General features: G+C 31.9%; 2 protein-coding genes across 3 annotated transcripts; one reads left to right on the top strand and one right to left on the bottom strand.

Annotated features, from left to right (window-relative positions):
- Positions 1-4956: 4956 nt before the first annotated feature.
- On the top strand, positions 4957-10376 carry LOC137808617 (subtilisin-like serine-protease S). Of its 2 annotated transcripts, none has more exons than XM_068609814.1 (11): positions 4957-5576; positions 5678-5772; positions 5919-6016; positions 6141-6299; positions 6756-6867; positions 6963-7491; positions 7966-8063; positions 8159-8401; positions 8504-8618; positions 8743-8926; positions 9605-10376. In XM_068609814.1, the coding sequence occupies exons 1-11, from the start codon at positions 5484-5486 to the stop codon at positions 10153-10155; spliced, it is 2277 nt and encodes a 758-aa protein (XP_068465915.1). In that variant the 5' UTR covers positions 4957-5483; the 3' UTR covers positions 10156-10376. The 2 variants fall into 2 exon arrangements, with proteins under 2 accessions (XP_068465915.1, XP_068465916.1); XM_068609815.1 differs by having other exon boundaries at positions 5028-5576; positions 7969-8063.
- A 3390-nt stretch (positions 10377-13766) lies between these two features.
- LOC137808615 (kinesin-like protein KIN-14E) lies at positions 13767-23191 on the bottom strand. The gene is made up of 24 exons (XM_068609813.1): positions 22844-23191; positions 22183-22412; positions 21545-21617; positions 21239-21370; positions 20915-21153; positions 20468-20795; positions 19175-19274; positions 18908-19089; positions 18681-18796; positions 18488-18590; positions 18096-18248; positions 17830-17976; positions 17535-17747; positions 17173-17337; positions 16994-17101; positions 16733-16873; positions 16467-16661; positions 16219-16345; positions 15903-16105; positions 15633-15815; positions 15307-15402; positions 14893-15090; positions 14234-14505; positions 13767-14155 (listed from the first exon to the last, which is right to left on the bottom strand). Exons 2-24 carry the CDS (start codon positions 22338-22340, stop codon positions 13969-13971), a joined length of 3819 nt encoding a protein of 1272 aa, XP_068465914.1. The 5' UTR covers positions 22341-22412; positions 22844-23191; the 3' UTR covers positions 13767-13968.
- Positions 23192-23761: the final 570 nt, after the last annotated feature.

The raw sequence follows: 23761 nt of genomic DNA, 5'->3' as shown, positions 1-23761 counted from the left end.
TATTTATATAAGTATAAAATAAAATATAATTTCAGAGTCAGAGTCTAATTGCTTTCTTGAAACCATTATTTATGGTATCTAGCTAACATTTTATAGGTGCCCACCCCATATATAATTCTAGATAAAAAATAGTAAAGAATGTTAACCATCCCACAACTAAAGAATAAATGGCTAATTGTTTTCTCATTTATCTCACACATAATATAGAAAGTGCTTCCTAATATTAAATTTTATCTTTTAAATTATCTCTTTGGAACCACCTTACTTAAGAATGCCCTCTATGCAAAATGTTGAGTGCAATCTAAGGTTTTAGATTTTCAAAACGATTCATAAAAAATCATCTTCCTCACCTCTAATGGAATTTTATAGTTTTTATAGGCTGATTTTACAGTGTATATTTTTGCATTGTCGTCCTTCCATATTCATTTTTTTTTTATCATTTCTCAAGGTAACTCCATATATCTCTTTTTCACCAAAACATAGCATCTTTAGCATGTAATAGAAAGAATTACATTTGACTAAATTGTAAGCTTTCTCAAAGTCAATTTAACAATAATATATTTTCTCTTTTTACACCTCATTAACTATCAACACACTATATAGTAGTCCTTTGCCTTCAATAAGGTCTTAATTCCTTATATGGGTTTGACTCATGACTCATTGATGTTGAATATCCTTGGTAAATCCTCTCTTGAAAGATTCAATAGTGGTATCAAAGTCAATGGTTTATCTTGATGTCTAGCTCAGACGAGTACAATATGAAGTGAGTTAAGAGTTGTCCCTTTCTGAATGAAATTTTAGGAAAACGTATCTCATTGTGATGAACAAAGATACAAGTAAGAGTTACTAGTGAGGTACTCGTAGTTAAAAGTCTTTTATCTTGAAGGAGATTATCCCAATGTCGAAGGGACTCACACATGAGAGAGAGATTATTAGGAATCCAAGTGTGAGTGTAAGTCTCACATTGAGTAGAAATGAGAAAGTTGAACAACATATAAGAAAAAACGTTCATAAATACATTATCTTTAAGATTTTGGAGTTAAATACATTACAAGAAAATCATGAAATAGAAACTAATTTTTAGTGACCAAAATAATTAGTTGCTATAGTGATTAAATTAGAGACCATTTTAAAGATTAAAAAATAGAAACCATTTAACAACAATAGAAACTCATATAGAAACCATTTTTTTAGTTTCTAAAATGGTCTCTAATTTAGTTACTATAACAACTATTTTTTTTTCTTCTAAAATTAATTTTTATTTCGATGTTTTCTTGTAGTGATAAAATGTGAATCCCTTATATAGATATATTTTATAACTAACTAATTAGTATAAATGATAAATTTTTTAGATAACATCCAATTAAAATCTAATTCGTACATGTTTCTCTAAATATCTTACTTTAACACCTAAAAGAACATGATAACAAAAGTGAAAAATATATCATTAAGACTAATACCTATAATATATTTTTTAAAATATGCCATGTTATATATGTTTAAGATTCTCGGCAGACAAACTTGATAATCATTAACCAAAGTTGACTAAAAACACATGCTTTTAATAGACTTTTGTTGTTGAATGCCATGTAATATATGTCTATACTTATTTTCAACCTTTGCAATATAAATAGTTTTCATAGTGTGAAGTTGTTTATATTATATTAATGAGTCACTTTCTCATGATAATATGTAGATATGTTGTTATCATACAAATGATCCTCCTCATCTTCTCATCATACATCTAAGTCTAAGACCTCACTACCCAAAATCCCTTTCATGCATAACAAAATGATAGTAAACAAAAAAAGTTATGCCTATGATTAATGCTATGCAAGAAACAAATCAAGGAAAATAAAAGTAGACAAAGAAAAACACAAATAGAATAAATTAATGTAGCAAATAATGGTCAACACTTTCTATCATTTTCTATAATGTCCGGAAAATACATAAAACAAAAAGTTAATGAATACATAAATCTGGTTTACACGTGATGTCCATTAATATTTAATTATCACACACATATGCGTCACATAATTGTTAATCATATGAATTTTTTGCCATTAATTATGAATTACATATATAATTTAGAATTACAAGTGTTATTCGATCCCTCTTAATTTAGGAACCAATATTTAGATGCACATGGGGATCTGAATAATCTAAGTCAGATCAAATAGAAGTATTGAAGAAAAAAACCTTGCTAATTAACTAATTATGCACTTGTAATTTTTGTGTAGATATTTATTTAGGGTGGAGAAAGAGAAATGACATGATTGGAGAATCATAACACAGCATCATGTTCATGATAACCAATGTTCAATGATCATCTGTTGGATAAATTGAATTGGTAAGTATTAACTAGCTGGCTTGCACATGATAAGGTTGTTCATAAAAAAGAACTGAGTTAAGGTTGTGGAATATACTAAGAGAGAATGTAATTGATTCTTTACCATTCGTAATGGTAAGATTAAGATCAAGATTTAATTTTGTACTTATATAACTATGCATTTACTTACATGGTTTCATCAATGTTGATTATCATTATTATTATTATTATTATTATTATTATTATTATTATTATTATTGAGTGTAAGTAAGAACAAAGAGTGTATTTGTTTTAGGAGTGAATTTAAGAGAGACTAAGATGAGTTTGAGGGGATAGATACTCAGAAAATAATATCGTTTGAATTAAGGAAAAATAAATAAAAAGTGAATAATAATGAAAAAAATTTATGAAAGTTTGTAAATCAGATAATTAATGTGATTGTAAAAAAAATTAATCGATACAATTGTAAGATTTTAATTTTGTCCTAATTGTTAAAATTAATTTAAAATAAAATATGATTATTTATCTATGAAACTCGCTTAATATCAAAACATTATTGCCTTAATAGTCTCACTAGACAAAAAATACTAATTATTCAATATTGTGGATAAATGTAAAATTATTCAAAATAATTATAAAATATTTAACTGACATTCCAAATTTTGTAGAACATAATAAAACAAACAGAAATTAGTATAAAATTAAGCACATAACAAATATTAAACATAGAATAAATGATGATAATTTTTTTAATTTTTTTTAATTATTTTCAATTTTTATTATTACTTTATAAATTTATTTTGATTATTAATATTTTAAGATTTTATTATTATTATTTATGATTTTCTAATTATTATTATTATTTTATAAATTCATTTAATTATTATTATTACTGATTTTTTATTATTAATACTATTAAAATAATTTATATATATATTATTATATTATATATGTTAATATAATAATTTATGTTATATAACATTTTATATGTACAACATATAATATAATATATTATTTTATATAATCGATTATTTATTTTTATACGTTTCAGTAACTCTAGCAATTATGTTTCTTCTTAAGTATTACATGAATTAAGTTTTTTTTTTTTCATTTTACGTATAATCAAAATTTAAATCAGGAATCAAATGTGGGTTAAATTTGTAAAAAATCATACGTACAACTAACTTTTTTCGACTTTCTTTTATATATATATATGACTACAATCGTACCACAAATTCATCTTTATTGTTTAGCTTAAATTAGTAAAAACAAATATAAAAACAACAGAAAAGAAACAATATAAATTTGTAAGAAGTGAAATTTAAGTTTAAGTCAAATTTATAAATCAGTTTTCTAAATGTTAAAACTGACATTTTTATGGAACAAGATTATGAATGATTCGATATTTCCAACATTGACTTCTATAAAAATAATTTAATATAAATGATTCTGATACTATATTAAAAATAAATTTTAATCTAATTCAACGTGATAAAACCAAACTTATAAAAATAAGATATACACCAATTTATATATTTTATATTAAAATATTTTTATGGATGTGACAATTCTAACCAAATAAATACTTATAAGTATCCGTTAAAGATGGGGTTTGGGAGTATAATATGCAATGATGTGATTTAAGATTCCGGAAATTACATAGTATGGTGGAAATGTTGGTACTAAGATGATTAAGGTAATTTTTTATTGTTTCCCTTATGAAAGTAATTATTGTGTTTTCTGGTAATGAGAAAATGGATGATAATGATGGTAATTGATGATGCATCTGCCACTGAGCTAATCATATTTGATCATTAGGTGAAGATAAGTGAGAGAGCATAGCACACATCCATCAGAATGTTGACTTTAGGCACTGAAATTTTCCATGACAATGATGCAGGTAAGAGTAAAGTTCCTCTGCATCACACTGTCTCTCTATTCTGCATAGTCACAGAAGCGACAACAAAAAAGATAAAGTTAATAACACACCTTTTTTCTCAACATTTTTCTATTTTTCCAAAATCTCATTATATGACGTGGGTTCAAGTTGAAGGTTCTGTTTAACAGTTTTACTCATTAAAGTAAGGTAATCTTTAGTGAAAATATCTATAATGGGAAATTGAGAAAATTTAGATTCTGAGCTTTGAGCTTAATTTTTGATGTATATGTTGTGATCTTTGATTATATGATAGTGAAAATGCATTTGATGGAAAGAAAATGAGGTATTTGTGAAGAGTTACCGTTTGGGTTGGTGTTTGGCTGTCATTGGCGTGAAGGCATTATTTGTCTTGATGAACATGCTTGAATTTGCTTTTTTGTTGGCTATCAATGAATGGCGTATTTGTCTCTTCTGCTTTCAACAGTTGTGTGAGTGTGATGTCCAAAAATTCCAAGTGCATCCATCATTTTAGTGCATAATACATGAGAAAGTGTTTATAGTAATATTATTGAAGAATTTTTCTCTTTATTTTAAGAAAGTATATCTAAGAATCTCACCATTGAGCATTGGGATTTGGGACATAGTATTAATTAGATTAGATCAGATAAGATAGTATTTTTATTTTCTGGTTTTGTCTGATAAAAATAATGAATCAACACATAAGGAAGGTCACATGCTCCCTTGAGCCACCTTGTCTCCACTAAGCTTGAGTGTGAATTACATTGTTTTTAACAGTCTCCGGAATAAGAGGGTCATATTGACATTTGAGTAGACACCAAAAACTGGAATATGCTTTGTGATTGCTTGCCATTGTTACAGAAGCACTAGTCTTTTTCTCCCCTTGTCTTTTCTCTCTCATAGTCATCATCTTAAAACTCCCTTTACCCACTAGTGCTATCACCCTTTGGCTCTTTGCTAATTCCCTCAACCACTGCTACTCTCACTCCATGTTTCCTCATTGCACTAGCCTCTTTTTGTTGTTATATAAAACAAACCTGGTTCAACATTAACACATGTCACACACCAATATGATGATGATACCTCAACCATGATTCTTTCTCACCTTCTTTTCTTTCCATCAAGGCTTTCTTTTATTATTATTATCTTGTCATTCTCAGAATCTTGAATTGGTTAATGTCCTATATCCTTCTTGTTGTTGTCACTATATGCTGATATATACACTGCTTTTAGTTACCAAAGGTTGAGACTTTAGCAATGTCTTCTTCTGGTTATGCCACAAGCAGTGCTTTGTTTTTTCTGTTTCTGGCTGTGCTTGCTGCAAAAGTTAGCTTTTGCTTTTCTATCAAGGTAAATTCAAAGAGTGGTGTTTTTGTGTAGTATATTTGGTTATGGTGATCACTAGATTTATGGATTCTTAAGTGAACTGTGGAATATGGACTGGATGGCAGGTTTATGTAGTGTACATGGGAAGCAATAGTGGGGAACACCCAGATGATGTTCTGAGGGAAAATCATGAAATGCTTGCTGCTGTTCACAGTGGAAGGTCAGAGCTAAGATCACTTTTTTTTTTTTTTTTTCATTTTTTGGCAAATTTTCTGCAAGTCTTTCAGTTAGTTGCGTTTTCTTATCACCCCTTGTTTTAAGTAAATGGTCTTCTCATTTTTTTTCCTCATTTTATTGTTTTGACAGCATTGAACAAGCCCAAGCCTCTCATGTTTATAGCTATAAACATGCTTTCAGAGGCTTTGCAGCCAAACTCAGCGAAGAACAGGCTTCCCAAATTTCAAGTATGTCATAGGAAATTTTCCTGTTGCATTTTCTTTTCCTTTTCTGAACTTAATTTCCAAATTGTCCAACTTAACCCTTGGACTAGTTTTAATGGCTCTGTGACTTGTGTTCAAATTTAACCAGAAATGCCAGGAGTGGTTTCTGTTTTTCCCAATTCTAAAAGAAAGCTGCACACAACTCATTCATGGGATTTCATGGGACTTCTGGATGACCAAACCATGGAGACTCTTGGTTACTCCATCAGAAACCAAGAAAATATCATCATTGGCTTCATTGATACTGGTTAGCAGCCTTACCATTTTGCTGAAATCCTTGATGATAAATAAGTTGATTACTTCTATGTACCATAATTGCATTTATTCTTCGGTTCACAAGAATCTCCATTTCCTCGCTTCATTTATTACTTTATAGTGGCAGAGTATCAGTCCCTTTATTCCCCTTCTTTTAGCAGTAGCAGGCATAAGGAAAGCATAATTAATAACATTGGAAATTACACAATGGCATTGCTGTTCAAGTCAAATTCTTGCCAGTGAACTCTTTCAGTTAATTAAATCGCTTTCTGTAAGGAGCTAAAATAGAACCTAAACATGTTTTAGTCATCTCCTGTTAGTCTTTTCACATTTACTGAAAAACTGGTGATTATTCCAAAAATTGCAATAAAGGACTTGGATTTTGATAATCAATGGGATTGATAATGGGTTATATTCATATTCACATCCACATTCACTATTCACTCAGGAATTTGGCCTGAGTCCCCTAGTTTCAGTGACACCGACATGCCTGCAGTGCCACCAGGCTGGAAGGGCCAATGCCAATCAGGGGAATCATTCAATGCCTCATCTTGCAACAGGTTTGTGGCTGAACCTTATCTTTTAATTTTCACTTCAAGGTCATTATTCTCCATTTGGTTTTGTCATCTTCAATGGTTAACAACTTGTACAATAGGAAAGTGATAGGAGCCAGATACTACAGGAGTGGATATGAAGCTGAGGAAGACTCAGATGCCAAAATCTCCTTCAGATCTGCAAGGGATAGCACTGGTCATGGAAGCCACACAGCCTCCATAGCTGCAGGGAGGTATGTGGCAAATATGAACTACAAGGGACTGGCAGCTGGAGGAGCAAGGGGAGGTGCACCAATGGCCAGAATTGCTGTGTACAAGACATGTTGGGATTCTGGTTGTTATGATGTGGACTTGCTAGCTGCCTTCGATGATGCCATAAGAGATGGGGTTCATATTTTATCTCTTTCTCTGGGTGCTGAATCACCTCAAGGAGACTATTTCAGTGATGCCATTTCTGTGGGGTCATTCCATGCGGCTAATCGTGGGGTGCTGGTTGTTGCATCAGCTGGAAATGAAGGGACTGCTGCTTCTGCCACAAACCTTGCTCCATGGATTCTCACTGTTGCTGCCAGCTCAACTGACAGGGATTTCACTTCCGAGATCACATTGGGAAATGGTGCCAAAATCATGGTAAAACTTTTTCACTGTTGGCTTAAATTTATTCTTGCTAGTTCCAAAAAAAAAAACTTATTTTTACATCAACAGAAAAACACTGCATTTGTAGCCTGTCTCCCGAGATTACAAATTTATGATTTTTTAAATTTTTAAGATTTGAAATGAATAAAACTTAAGGAAAACACTAACAAGTAATCTTGATAATGATTAAGGAATTAAAAGTAAAATTCTTTTAGTGTGTCTGGTTGCCCATCACGTCTGAAAAAGCTACAACTAGTAATTTTTCATCAAATGTTAATTTGACGTGATTTATTCCATCCCAGTGCATTTCCAAACACAAGGTTTGTAGAAAAGTTTACCAATGTACTTCCACCATACCATAATTTTGATAAGAAATTCATTAATGTAAAAAATTTAAGCTTTGACTTCTTTTAAAGGTAGCATTATGGTATTACTACGAGGACGTTGATTAGCTTTCCATGATTGAAGCAGGGTGAAAGTCTGAGTCCCTTTGAAATGAATGCTTCCAAGAGGATAATTTCTGCTTCTGCAGCCAATGGAGGATACTTTACTTCTTATCAATCCAGGTGAAGCAAGGTACTTAAAAGTGAGAACTACCTAAGAATCAATGCAAAAATGTGACTCTTAAGTTATATTTTCCTTCTTCTATTCGCTTCTGCAGTTACTGTTTGGAAAGTTCTTTGAATAAAACAAAGAGCAAAGGCAAGGTTCTGGTGTGTAGACATGCAGAGAGTTCAACAGAGTCAAAGGTGCAAAAGAGCAAGATAGTGAAAGATGCTGGTGGAGTTGGCATGATACTTATTGATGAGAGAGATCAAGATGTTGCCATCCCATTTGTGATCCCTTCAGCTATTGTTGGAAAGAAGACAGGAGCACGGATTCTATCCTACCTCAAAACTACACGGTTTGTTTTGTTTTAAGAATAAAAAATAATGACTTTCTGTGAAGTGCTATTCTACTGCCATTCTCCAAAGTCTAAGATTTCATCCTGTTATGTGCTAAACAGTAATCCGGTGTCAAGGATATTTGGTGCAAAGACAGTTCTAGGAGCTTATCCTGCCCCACGTGTAGCAGCTTTTTCCTCTAAAGGTCCCAATGCTTTGAACCCTGAAATTCTGAAGGTGACATTCTAACTAGTAGCAACTGAATTCTATATTCTCGATTTGGCTTCGTCATGATACTCATTACTACTTTTATTTCATTCTAGGACTTCTGAGTTCTGATTGTGTTTCTGTTGTTACACAGCCTGATGTCACAGCTCCAGGACTAAATATCCTTGCAGCATGGTCTCCAGCAGCAGGGAACATGTTCAACATTCTCTCAGGAACTTCTATGGCATGTCCTCATGTAACAGGAATTGCAACCTTAGTCAAAGCTGTCCATCCTTCATGGTCTCCATCTGCTATCAAATCTGCCATCATGACAACTGGTAATACACTTATATTAATATCATTTTCCAGAGGCCTATATGTAACTATGTTTAGGGTCTTAGTCAGACAAATTGAAACAAAACTCCATAGTAGATTATATTTGAGTAAATCATTCATTTGTATTACATTTTCTCCTAAGTAGTCTCTGAAATAATAAAACTGTATTAGTAACCTCTAACTCAACTATTAAATATTCATCAGTTTAGTCCCTATATTGATGTATTTTATTAACATTAAGAACCAATTTAAAGGGTTTTCTAAAACTTATCACTTAAAATGATTTCTAATGTTTGGATAATTATTTATATTTTTTTTTAGTTTAGGGACTATTTAGGAGAAAGAGTAAAACTTAAAAATAAAATTGATGGTATATTGGGTTAAATTCCAACTGTCAATGTCTATAAATCTAGAAAATGAACATTGTGAATAATTTTTTATATCACCAAATGAAATAATATGATACAGAGAGAATGCTAGTAATATAGTCTCTAATACTCTTGCATTACAAATTGCGTTGAATGAAATCCATTAAACAAGGGTGAAACTCACATTATTTAATAGGAGCTCCATGAATTTCAAAGAGTATGCCAATATTTCTCATGATTGTGTTATATTTCTTACAGTGCACTGGCTTCTCTGGTTCCACTCAAGAGACTAATCATGAACTCTTTATGCAGCTACAATACTGGATAAGCACCATAGACCCATCATTGCAGATCCAGAGCAAAGAAGGGCTAATGCATTTGATTACGGATCAGGGTTTGTGAACCCTGCTAGAGTTCTTGATCCTGGTCTCATCTATGACTCGGAGCCTGCAGATTATGTTGCATTCCTGTGTTCACTTGGTTATGATCAGAGGTCACTCCACCAAGTTACAAGAGACAACAGCACCTGTGATAGGGCATTCAACACAGCATCTGACCTCAACTACCCATCTATTTCAGTGCCCAATCTTAAAGATAACTTTTTTGTTACTAGGATTGTGACTAATGTTGGGAAAGCAAGAAGTGTTTACAAAGCTGTAGTGTCTTCTCCACCTGGTGTTAGAGTCAGTGTTATACCAAACCGGTTAATCTTTACAAGAATTGGGCAGAAAATGAATTTCACTGTGAAGTTCAAAATAACTGCTCCCTCAAAGGGATATGCATTTGGGTTCTTGTCATGGAGGAATGGAAGGTCACAAGTCACTAGTCCTTTGGTTGTCCAGCTTGCACCAGGAATAAAATAGGTTGGTGAGATAGCATTGCTTGTATATATCAATATTAGCTTAAGAGCTTTCAGAATTCTAGTGACCAGAACAGTCATTCATATTGAAATCCTGATGCAACAAATGATAGCTGCCAAAATTATGCTCATTGTGTTCTTGGAGCAGCAACAGTCACCAAAATATCCAAAGAGATGGTGTATTTAAATTACTTTGAAATTCTTTATTTATCAGTTGTTGCAACATATTCGCTTTCACTTTATTTAAAAGTTAGTCACTTCCACATGCAGACATCTGAGATGAGCCATGTGACTCAAATATTTGTAAAGAAAGTAAAGTTCAGTTGTTTGATTTAAATTAAAGAGAAAATAAATAAACAAGTTTTGAAAACAAAAATTCTGAAGTATTTCAGACATACCAAATCATGGAACTGTTATGTGTTCTTCCTTTCTCTTCTACATTATTTTGGCAGTACCAAACAGGGTATAAGATTTTTTCTTTACATTTATGGTAAACATTTATTAGTGAAAAGAAAGGTGGTACTGAGCATGGTGCTCACCAGAAGAAACAGCTTTTACTGCATTTCAGCAACCCATTGCTGTCATAGTATCCATATCAGTTTCCACAATTTAGTGTGGCACAGTTCTCAAATCAACCCTTCTCCTCATAATTATTATACCTATTTGGTCCATTCCCTTGTCTCAAAGTTCCTGCTTTATTTCTCAAATACAATATTTTATCATCCACTCTTCTTTTCTTGTATATCTTTCTGGGAACAGTAATGATACAAACTCTCTCTTTTGCTGAACAAATTTTGATGCAAGAAAATTTTCATTCTCAACAATTACTTGAAAGAAAATTATTTTTACTTTATCCTAAAAAGACAAATAAGATTTGAAACATATGATTTTCCCTCATAAAGCTATGTTAGAAACGCACTAACACGTACTTTTGAATGCACTTTATATTATTGAGATAAATTATAAAAAGTGGGTCTGATTGTTGTTGAGTGTGACAGTGAGTGTCGTTGTGGTACGAAACATTTGTATGAAAGTAAGCAGTGTCTTCAGTCACAGAAGATTCTTCATATTACTTCTTCTTAATTTGGTTATGGTCTGAATGGATTCATGTGCTTTCACAAAATACCCAAGTTCCAACATCAAACAATCAACTGAGGATTTTTCCACCATCATTACTCCTAAAATCAAGTAATCATGTTGTATCGTAACATATCTCTTCATATATCATTATTAGAAAATCAATAAAATAAAAACAAATTTTAAAATAACAAATAATTAATTATTATATTAATTAAATTAAATATTATAAATTAAAAAATTATTAATATATAAAATAATTTTTAAGTTTATAAATTAACTTTTAAATTGGTATTTAAGTAGCTAATTAGCTACTAATATTTTGAATATCAATTTTAAAATTAAGATATCGATTTTAAAAATTAATTTATAAATTTTATTAATAATAAAAACTAATTTAGATACTAATAATTTTTTAATCAGTAAAATAGTATCTAATTTAGTTAATATAGCAATTAATTATTTTTTGTCTATCAAATTAATTTTTATTTAATAATTTTCTTATATATTATATACAAGGTATAAAAAATAAGGCTTCTTCTTCCTGCACCCCCACAATTTTCTAAATCCCGAAACTAATCTTGATCTTTTATTTGAAAAAGGGTATTGTGGTTATCGGAAATTGGAATTTGGGAGTGTGCTACGGATTCATGAATCTGAAACTTTTTTCTAAATGAGGGGGTGTTCTGGAAGCAAATTTTGCATAAATTATTGATTTCTGGATTGTTGAATCCGGAAGCCTAATTCTGTTACGGATTGGTGGATCCGCAATGATTTTTTTTTTGAATTATGGATTTCTGAATCTGAAATGCATATTTCTGTTACGGATTGGTGGATACAAAATGCTTTTCTTGAATGATGCATTTTTTTAATGTGAAATGCATATTTTGAATTACTGATTGGTGGATCCGAAATTTTACTGGAAGTGTCAATTCAAAATTTTTCCAGAGGTGCAGGAAGAAAAATGTAGAGGTGCAGGAAGAAACTACCCAAAAATAATTTTTACAAGGCAGTTTCTTCCTGCACCCACGCAAAGACAAAATTGTCCCTATATAAAACTATTTTTTTGTATTCCGGATTATGAAATCCGATAAATTTTTGGATTGGCGCTTCCGGTAAAATTTCATATTGGCGCGTCCGGTAATCTCCCATATTGGTGCTTCCGGTAGTATATGAATGACAGTGTTAATCCAAAATAAAAAAAATGCAAAACATCCATAATTAAAAAAACATTTCGAATCCGTCCATGCATAATTCAAAATATGCATTCCGGATTCAGAAATCCATAATTGAAAAAAATCATTCCAGATCCAACAATCCGTAATAGAAATTAGGCTTCCAGATTCAGCAATCCAAAAATCAACAATTTATGCAAACTTTGCTTCCGGAACACCCCCTCATCAGGAAAGCAACATGATTCACTTCCAGAATGATGAATCTATAGCACACTCCCAGATCCCGAATTCAAAAAACAGGTGAAGGTCAGTTTTGGAATTTACAAAATTGTGGGGTGCAGAAAAAAACTGCCTTTTTACAAACGAAATTGGATGCATATAGTTTTTTTTTTTTTTTACTGATAAAGGTACAATAAATAAAAAATTTCAAGCGATAGAAAAGTTAAACCTATCTAAATAAATCTGAATCATATCACAACTCATTAAATTATTTAAAACTTAGTTGTCTAAGCAATTGAACATAAAATGATTTATTACAATCTCAATCTATTAACAATTATTATTAATCAAACTTCTTAGATCAATATTTTTTAAATATGTTAAATTAAAATCAATTTATTTCTAACATAAATTTTAATTAAGTGTTATTTCAAACACTATATGTTTAAAAATATTTTTCAATATTAATGGAATTCCAATTAAACAAGTAGAAGGTGGTCAAATTAATACAAGTTTTAAGCATAGAAAATAACAATATAATTGAATTAAACCTTTGATAAATTCAAAATCAAGTGTTTAGGTGAGTTTGGTTCTCATTATATTCAACCCTAAAAAAAAGAAAATTAATCACTATGTTCTTACTAGAGAGCAATTTCGAATGGTTGTAAGTTGATTGGTAATGAATGCTCACAAAAATTTGTTCTTAAACTTTTGGACATAGTTTGTCCACCAAAAAGTTATTTAAAAAATTTCTCAATTTTTTTTACCTAATTTTATCTATTGTATCTCATTTTTAATAACTATCAAAATTGCTTCATTTACTAACAAAGATAAAAACCTTTAAATAAGAAATCTATTATTTATGTATGATAAAATTCTATTATGGTAAAAGTTGAACAGAAAAGAAAAATGCGGATACACAGTCACAACAGGGTCGTCACTACAGGGTCTCGGTTTCCGCTAGTATATATAATTAGAATTAAATAGATAAAACAATACAACTTATACTGTATAAAATTGATGGACATAAAAATATTGTAATTATGAGGATGTAAGGTGGATATAAAAGAAGGCAGAAAATAAAAGAAATGCAGTATGAGTAAACAATGCAGTTCTCATCCAATGTTGAGCAAAATCTGGTGCATTTTGAAGGTAAGAAATATTGATATAAAATAGTGAATATACTTGTATGTGTATGAGTCGAAAGTATTAATACTATGTACATAAATTTCAACTATACAACCTAGATGATCCCTCTAAAAAGATATACAATTTGATCATGAAAAATGATCCTTATGCATTCCAAAAAGAAAACTATTCTCAATCCAATCTCTTGTGTAATCCTTTTACCTATTGCCATTACCATTCTCTTTAGTTGGTCTTTCATCTTGAATTTCTTCTAAGTCTTCATACTCATGTCCTCTACCAGCTTGCTGTTTCCAATATGCAACCAGCTTCTTCAGCCTTGCTATCTCCTTTGAAGAAACATTCTTGCTGGGGTCATTCACAATGGATCTTACTCGGGATGCGTACCTAAAATAAGCATAGAAGAATAGTGTTAGAAAGAAGAACAAGAGAAAGAATAATGAAAGAAAATGACTAAGAACATACATGAGAGAGTTATGTGTCTCATCCAAATTTGATTCTGCTGGAGAAACATTCACAAACATTAGAGTTTTGGCATTACCACCAAGTGAATCACTCATCAACATGGTTAACTTGTGATTCCTGTATGGTGTGTGTTGACCACCAGAAGACAAAGCACTGATAACATCTGCAAGGGCTGATAATGACTTGTTAATGCTTTGAGCTTCCTTAAGCTGACTCCCAGTAGAACCTGACTTTTTCACTCTTTCTGAACCAGCAAGATCCACAAAACTCAGCTGCATATTAACAGCAAGTGCCTCAAGCTCAAGAAACAATCAATGTTCCACATTGTCACATAACAATGAAGCTACCTTAGTTAATCAGAAGGAGGGAGAAATAATAGAATATAAACAATAGAAATTTAAGGCATGTTGGTTCCTACTTTTGAAAACTATTTTCTGTTTTTAAAAACAAAACCAAGAAAATTTGTTTGATAAGAATAGAACATCAATAAATTGTTTTGGTTTTCTACTTTCATTCCTTTGCACCTTCCCTCTTGATTTAGAATAATGGAGAAGAGTATTGAAATAAAGATCATCTCTCTCTGTCTTCTACCTTTTCTAGTCCATTTCCTAAAAAAGGATATATTATTGTTGCTCAAAGGGAGAAAATGTAAAATATACCTTTCCCCTTGCAACTGACTGACTTTGAAGGTTGGTACTTTCAATTACAATTGATAGAATGAGATGAGATCTTGAACTTTCATCATTCATTTGGGTTCCTGATATATGTCGCCGTTCAGATCCTCTTTGTATTATGTTATTCAATTCTTCAATTGTAGAAATTGACATAACTGTCACATTTTCCACAACTACCATTCCCTAATCATCAAAATAAAACAGTTATGATATGATTGTTATTGTTAGAAATCATAGCTAAATGGAATAGGAATGTTTTTAAACATAACCATTGGTCAGTAAATTTTCTTACTGAGCAATCAAAACCAAGCATACATATAAGCACATTTATAAATGCTTTTAGTCCAAGGAATAAAATATTTACAAATTGAAATTAGCAATGACAGCAGAGATGGTTACCGTTGAATCCTTCTTGATATCCAATTTTGAATGTTTTCCATTCTTTGGTGCCAAAAGATCTATGAGGGTATCTTGATACAATTCCACTATGTATGCCTGCATAAGTGACACCAGAAGTCAGCATAAAAGATAAGAAGCAAAGTTTTGCAGAAATCTTAGAGAAAGACAGTGCAAACATTTTTACACTAACAAGGCATTTAAATTAAACTCTGTAATCATCTACACTTATGGAATATTTATTTGTACATTCACCAGATCAAATGACAACAATTCTGAGCGTGAAAAGATGAAAAAAATTTAGTTATCTCCATTCTAGAAATGTTTACCTTCAAGGAAAAAGAGTACTTGTTATTATCTCTTCTTAAAATTCTAAAAAGTTCTGAAATTGCACGAGGGGTAAGTCCAGGGTTGTTGTCTGATCCATAGATTGTAAATGTCTTTCCAGAGCCAGTTTGACCATAAGCAAATATGCAAACATTGTAACCATCTACAGCAGACTGCACCAAATACTGCATTGCAAATAAAAGAAGAATTGGTAAATGAGTTCAAGTTATTCATGTTCCCATAAGAAGAAATGACAATGATGTATGACTTGCCTTTGTATCCTCAAATACACTTTCTTGAGTTGCACCAGCATCAAAAACACGGTCATATATGTACTGCTTTGGCTTATCATCTTTCCATGGATATTCAACTGTAAACTCATCAACTGCAGTGAGAACTTCTCTTTCTTTCTCAGCCATCTCTTTTTCATTGAGAGGCCTTAGTCGACAGTAAACTCTAATCTTGCCTTTCATGTCTGAAATAAAACCAAATTCCAAGGTTGAATAATTGATGGTTGTTTGTTTGTTTGTATGTCAATGTACATTCACATAAACTTAATTCTGAATATAAAGAGTTTCTATCACCCACCTTCTATTACATTAAAATAGCGCTTCCTTAAAACCTGTTCTTCCTTATAAAGTGTTTCCATTTCAGCTAGTTGAGCTCCTTGCATTTTCAGTATGGCAGCTGTCTGTTCATTCTTTCTATCAATATCCTAAATCATAAAACATGTTCATATATTTTAAAATCACAATGAAGTGAAAATAAACAAAACATTGAAATCTAGTCGGTATACAAATGGAGCGGTGAAAATGATGAATTATAAGTATCCCAACCTCTTTCATTTCTCTCAATTCTTCTAGTTCCTTCAAATTATTTTGCATTGAAACCAACTCAGAGTCCTTGACTGAAATAGTAGCCTTAGCAGCCAATAATTCTTGTCTACACCCTTCTAGCCTTCTTTCAAGCTCGTATGCTTCAGACTTAACAGCTTTGCGTTCTTGCTCAAGTTTCCATTGAAGGGAACTAATCTGCATTACAACAACCACTGTCATCTAAAATTGATGATTCTTTTTAACAGCAATTTAATTTTTTATGTTACCTCTCCAGCATTCCTCTTCTCAAGTGCAGATAAATTCTGTTCCAAAATCATTTTTTCACTTTTCAAGCTTTTGACAATTTCATTGGCTGCAAACAGCTCATATTTACAAATTTTTAGCTCATCTTCAAGCTTTTGAGTCACCTATTGGTACCATACAAAGCCCATGGTTAATGTTTATACATCAACAATAAATAAAATCAGCAATGGTAATCAGAAAGATTATATTGAAGGCATGAATTACAGTTTCGCAGAATATCTTACCTGTCTATTTCCAGCATTAGCAAGATCCTTTTTGGCAGTGTTCTCTATCACCGCATTACTTAACTTGGCCATCCTGGATTCCATATTCCTTTTGTCTAGAATAGCAGCCTGTAAGATTGAACAATCAGTAAGACACATCGATCAATAAATGTAGAGATAAAAGATCAATTGATCTTTACCTGTAGTTCCTTATCTTTTTCATTGCATAATGATCTAAGTCTATCACGGTCACTTGTAACAGAATCTAGATTTTTCTTATCAGCTTTTAAGGATTCTTTCAAGCCATCCAATTCTTCTTGCATTTTCTCTTCTTGTCTTTGCTTCACACGTAATTCTTCAAGCAACTATTCAAGAACAGTAAAGATTATCATTATTACCCCCAAAAGCATGTATTAGACATCCAATATGATATGAAGATAAAACATTTCCATTTATATTGAGAACTTTAGCCAGGTACAAGCCTCTATTTTTTACCCAAAGGCAACCAGTATCAAAGGGAAGCAAATAGGTTTTATTTACTATGCAATAAGTTTAGACATACTTGATCAGCATTTTTTTGAGATTCTTCAATTAGTTTTGACAAGTCTTGAACACGCTTCTCATATAACTCCATATTAGGAGGTTTAGAAGAATTGTTAGAAATATCTCCATTCAAAGAACCAGCACCACCACCACCACCAGATCGTGCTTTCGAGTAGCGGCGCAGCATTACATCATTTATATGAGTCTGAAGAGCTACACAAATTTCCTCTCCCTACAACAAAGAAATAAAAAACAGTGAGGGAAAATATTCCAAATTAACAAGGGCTTGCCTGACGTCAACAAAAGTGTTATACCTGCTTGGTTTCAAACTGGAATATGTGAAGAACTCCTGCAACTCTCATTTTAAAAAAGACTGCAGTATTGCTGCTTCCAAATTGCATTATGTCTCTCAACTCAGCAGAGTGCAAATATTCCTTAGGAACTGGTCGGAAAAAATGAATCTGTAGCCAAATGATCGAGAAAAAGCACACAATTAAAATCACAGTTCATTTCTTAATAATTGTAATAGTATATCAAAAAAGGTTTAGTTAACTAGTTTCTTTTTTTCTGTTTATCATACCCCTCTTTTATTAATTCCCAAAATTATCCGACCAGGTAAGAGTCCAATAGGATCATCAATCTTGCGGACATTGAAGAAAACAGAATTTCCATAAGGCAGTGCTCTCAATATACGTAGAAATTGTTGCCGTGCATCATCTTTTGTCAGATTCTCCTATTGAAAGAGAAGAGAATCTTACATGAGTGAACCCATTTACTATAAAGTGTATGTAATGGAAGCAAATATGAATGAATGAAGTATATTTGAAATGCTAACACAAAAGTGAAAAATGAATGAAGCTAAGAGCACAACAAAGGCTCAAGTATAACTAACAATACAAACTAAAAATTGACTTTCTCATAATTGTCAGTGGATGAAGATCAAAGACAGATAAATAGATGGTCTTCTCATACCAATGATCGATAACGAGAAATAATGTCATACTCCCATTCCCGTTTTGCTCGTGTCATTGAAATTTGTCTTGGCAGAAAACGCTCCAGCAGTGAATTCCAGTCACTAAGAAATGCAGCATCTCCTTCAGTGCCAACAAGAATATAGGAAACAGAATTTAACAACTATCACAAATGAACACTAAAAATCACTTACGTGCATGATTCTGGTGTGCTAAGAAAACCAATCTCAGCCAAGATTTGTAGAGCAGAAAGCTGAGCTGCATCATCCCTTCCAATAGGATAATTGCCCAAAATATAATCATGTTGCAACTGCAGAGTACGTCCAGCATCAGAAAATCTATAACTTAAAGGTAATTGCAGCTTCGTACACAAACTAGGTATACTTGTCATCGCATATATATATATATATAAAAGACATACTTGTACGTAAGACAATTGCACAAACATTGGTTCTGTCACAGCTTCATCTGACTCACGAAATAACTTTTTCTTGAATATCAATTTACAGTGCAAGATTTCTCCTTTACTTCGATCCTTTGCAACTTTGAATTCTGCCAGCAGATCCCCAATATATTTGTTTTCATCTAACCCAATGTACTCCTCTGAGTAACAATGAAAGGGGCTGTCAGATTACTAAGCTCAGCTTGATTACAACATAAAAAAAAACGAGAGAGGAAAACGACATACCATTCCCAAGATCAGGTGCTTTGGAGCCAGTAACAACTTTACGACATTCAAATAGACTAAAGCTGGAGTATGCGGACAGTTTAATGAGCCCTGCAAGTTCCTGAAGTAAATATGTTGAGTAAGGAATAAAATGATATGAACTTAATAGTGTAAACACAAGTGTTTGTGGGTATGAAGAACTTCAATCCGAAGCAAACAAACAGATAACTTAATTAGACAAATATGCGGTTCTGTTAACCAAATAAGTTTAAGAACAGAATGCTGCAATGTAGCAGCTACTAAATATGTAATACAATCAAAATGAGATTATGTTAGAAGAGTGAGCTGGTTTGTATAAGACAGCAAAGCAGTAGGATGATGAAAAAAAAAACAGAGCATATCCATTAAACAATTTAAGGTGACATCACTCTAATGAATGAATACCTCTGAAAAAAATAATCTCTTCTCTCTCATTGATAAATCTGAATTAAAATTCCCCAAATGAAATGAATCCCTTGATCATGTTGATCACTGCCGATATAGGTGGTCATCAATTACCAAGACACAACTCTTAAACTAACATTTTGAGTACCATTCTCAACCTTTTAGCAATTTAATCGCCTAAGATATCAAAAGGATTGTCATGCGCAATTTAGTTTATTTACTTCCACAAATTAGAAGAAAGGCTATTTGTGCATTTTAATGGTACTTAGTATGATCTCCATAAAATGACAAGCAAATCACAGAGAAGTCATAAGCACTATTCATCTAATAGAATGCAAACATTAATGTAAAATAGCAAGAGAAAAGTGTCAACACGAAGGTAGTTTTATAGTTCTTGTAATGCTGATAATCATCTAAAAACTCATACCTTTTTGCTAGCTCAAGCCTAAAGCAACTGAAAGTTTTAGATTGAAAAGGTTTGAAATTAGATGCATAGGGATTCCCTATTGAATAAATTACATTTCACATTCTGTAATTTTGAATCTTCCATAATATATCCTATACATTGACATTAGTTGAAATGCATGCAAATGCAAACAGAAGCAAATAAGAGTTAATCTCACATATCAAATTGTTGATTAAATGCAACCAAAGCCTATTGAAACGGAACGAAATTGATCCACCTTCATTAGATTGATTAAATTCGGTCAAGAGACTAAATTTTTTCTCCAATCACTTTCAATCAAATCATTTATAATCTATTCAAATTTCACCTTGAGTTTCAATCTTCAATAGCATTTTATTACCAGGCATATTTACGTCAGTGAGAAGGCATGCAAATGAAAAGAGAAGTATGAGAGTCTGAAGAACCTGAACAGCATCAGAAACTGTGGTTGACATGTCATATGCAATTTCTTCAAATGTTTCATCCAGGAAAAACACTATTGTTGTAAGCTTTCTCCCGGTCAATAGAGCTTCAATCTCCTCACGTCCAGGAATTATATGTCTGGGACCAGCCTTGACAGAATGCTTCAAAGCATTTAATGAATTTAATGCAAGTATTTGGATCTCAGAATCAGTACCCACACCAGTTGCTATGTTATGAATGTATTCTGATAGGTAACTGCTAATGTCTTTACTAGGAGACATTGAAGATGCACATAAATACATGAGCTCCCATGCTTTAATCAAGTATTGCCTATTTTTGAGAAACAAATGTTAATCACTAGGCAAAAATCACAGATGATATAGCTTCAATGATTAAAGGCCCAAAAATATGAAGCATGTCACTCAATATTGAATCTAAAAGTTCCATACCTCTCCGGGTTATTTCTTGTTTGCTTTGATATCTGAACAAAAAGTTCATCTCGTAGTTCTGGTCGTTTCAAATTTTGCTTGTACAGCTTCCCTACAAGCTCAACCCGTTCATCTAAGCTTATAGGAGTTACTCGATCAGATGGATCAATTCCCATATATTTCAAAATTATTTGGAATAATTTTGTAGCCCGGCTTACTAAATCAACATTTAACTTGAGCAATGATGTTGGAATTGGATCCTGCAAAAAATTAGATTTTTTTCTCTTCATACCACACATATTTCAAAAAAAAACTGGTATTTGATTTGATTTGATTTTTTATTACCTTTTGAAAACTCAACATGTCCTCAAATGTAATTTTTTCTCGAACTTGAGGACCTACAGACCTTTTAGAAAAAAATCCACGTTTCCCACCAGATTGAATTTGCTTCTGCATCAATTTTAAAAATCCATCCACCTAAGACAAACAACAGGAACAGAAACATAAATGTTCATGCACCAGAGCAAAAAACTACAAACCATCATTGAGGTAATTAGTTAGACAGATCGTTGAGACACAGAACTAGCAGGGAAGCTATAAAAATTTTAAGAAATTATATAAATGTCTAAATTAAAATATAATTTATCTCACCTGGAATCTGTTGATCAGGGGTACAGCTCCAGCGAGTTCTGCTGGAACATTCATTGACATAGTTGATGGCGTGCTGCAACAAAAAAATCAATACCAAGTTACAAAATGGATAATACTGCAAACGGAAAATTCTCTTGCTTGACATAAAATTAGCCACTCAGTTCAAAAGGGAAACGCAAAAACACCATGTTGCAAGGAGTAAGAGATTGATCATTATCAAGAAGAACAGAATTCAAGTATATAATGCTTTGAATGAATACAATAAGATCGATAAGTGCTTGCCTAGAGGTTAAACTTCCAAGAGTTGATTGATATAAAGTTTCAAAGCAAGTACGAGTTAAAATTCAAAAGTATTATCTGAATGTTGTAGAACCGTACCAAAGAAGTAAAAAATTTTGTGGGTTAACAAGTAAAATTTGTTTTCGATTCAAACCACCATTTTTTACATCAAACTATTCTACAGTTTACCGAAGAAGAAAGATATGTGAGATTCCGATACCCAATAATTCAGAGAGAAAATATACTAGAATTTTAGTCCAAATTAAGTTTTCTGAACACTAAGCTGTACATCATCATTTTAAAGAGAGAAAAAATATCCAAATTTTCAATGTATCTCCAAAAGAAAGGATGATACTTACGGTGGGGCAAAATTGGAACTATCACTATCATAGTCATCAACATTGACAACAGCAGCACCGTTGTGTGCTGGGGTATCATCATTGCCATTGCTAGAGCCAAAGGAATATCTGCTTGACCTACTGCTTTGCATCATAGATGGGGGCACATCAGTGATCATCTTGCTTTCAGATTATCTTAAATCAATCAAATCAACAATTTTTGTTCTCCTTTCCCCCTTCAAGCTCTTTCACTGAATAACACAAAGATCCAAACATAAGTCAGAACAACACACAATTAACTAAAAAATAAACCATTTCAGCCTTGCTGGTATGTAAGAATCCAAACTCAAAAAGAAAGAGAATAAGTGTCGTGATTGTTCTTAAAAGCTGAAAAATCCTCTTCAAAGAAGAGAGGACAAAGCACAATGGAATCACCAGACCCATTTGTCAAATTGAGCAAATTCACAAGAATGGTGAACGGAAAAAGATAAACAGAGCCAAGATAAAAACGCTTCAAGCATCAAACATAAGATCCACGAAAGTTACAAACTTCAAAGAACCAAACACCCATTTGCGAGAACATCCTTGCATTGACCAGAAAATGAGGGGGGTGGGGGGGAGATGGAAGCACCCCAGAAAATGAGCTGTGAAATTTAAAAAGAATGCAAAATAAAAAGGCAACCTTTGTGACAGCAATGAAGTCTCTGAGTTACAATAACATTGGTGTCTTGTGTCTGAGAAAAGGGAGGAGGTTGTGTGCAGCAAAGTTGTAATGAATGGAAGAGAGAGGGATGTGAGAGTGAGTACAATGTGGTTTGTTTACATGATAAGAGAGAGGGAAATGTGGCAAAATGAGTTTTTTTTGTGAAGCTAGAGGGAAGTCACGAGTGCATTATATGTGATTTGCCAAAAGGCTTTTGAAAAAACTCACTCATCAAAATTACTACTACTTTTCCTTCTCTTTCCTTTATCGCTAAGAATAAAAATAAGAACACAACATCATTTAGAACATCATTGTTATTCTTTCTTTACTCATTTTTCAAAATGTTGTGTTAATTATTAACTCAACCTCCTCTTTGTTGGGAGCGACACGACCAACGGTAATACACCCAAATGACAACCTTCAACTCTCTTTCCTTAATTACTTTACTCATAAATAAATTTAGATTCAAAAATATTATTAAATTTTAATCATTACTCTTGTAATAGTATTGGTATTTTTTCACTTTTCTATATTTATATGCTTACATAAATAAAAATAAAGGTGTGTATACAATGTATTAAATCTAATACATAATTAATTTATAAAAAAACTATTAAATATTGTTTTTAGAAAATTAAATATAATATAGGTATTAGGGTTAATAAATAAAAATAAAATTTTATTTTTTCTTTAATAAGAATTAAAATACATAATAGTATAGTGTGTGTAATTATTTTAACCTTACTAAAAGGTAAACCATTTATAATATCTATCTTAATAACACTTTGTCAACTCAATAATATATAGATTGAGTTCGGTAATTTAGTTAACGAATTCCAACTCACCGAATCCAATTAAAATCTAATGTAATATAATATTAATATTAATATTAAAATA

The sequence above is a fragment of the Phaseolus vulgaris genome, chromosome 3 (assembly GCF_000499845.2).
Source record: "Phaseolus vulgaris cultivar G19833 chromosome 3, P. vulgaris v2.0, whole genome shotgun sequence".
NCBI classification, from domain to species: Eukaryota; Viridiplantae; Streptophyta; class Magnoliopsida; order Fabales; family Fabaceae; genus Phaseolus; species Phaseolus vulgaris.
Note: the sequence above shows the minus strand (reverse complement) of the source record. Positions and strands in the feature narration are given on the sequence as shown.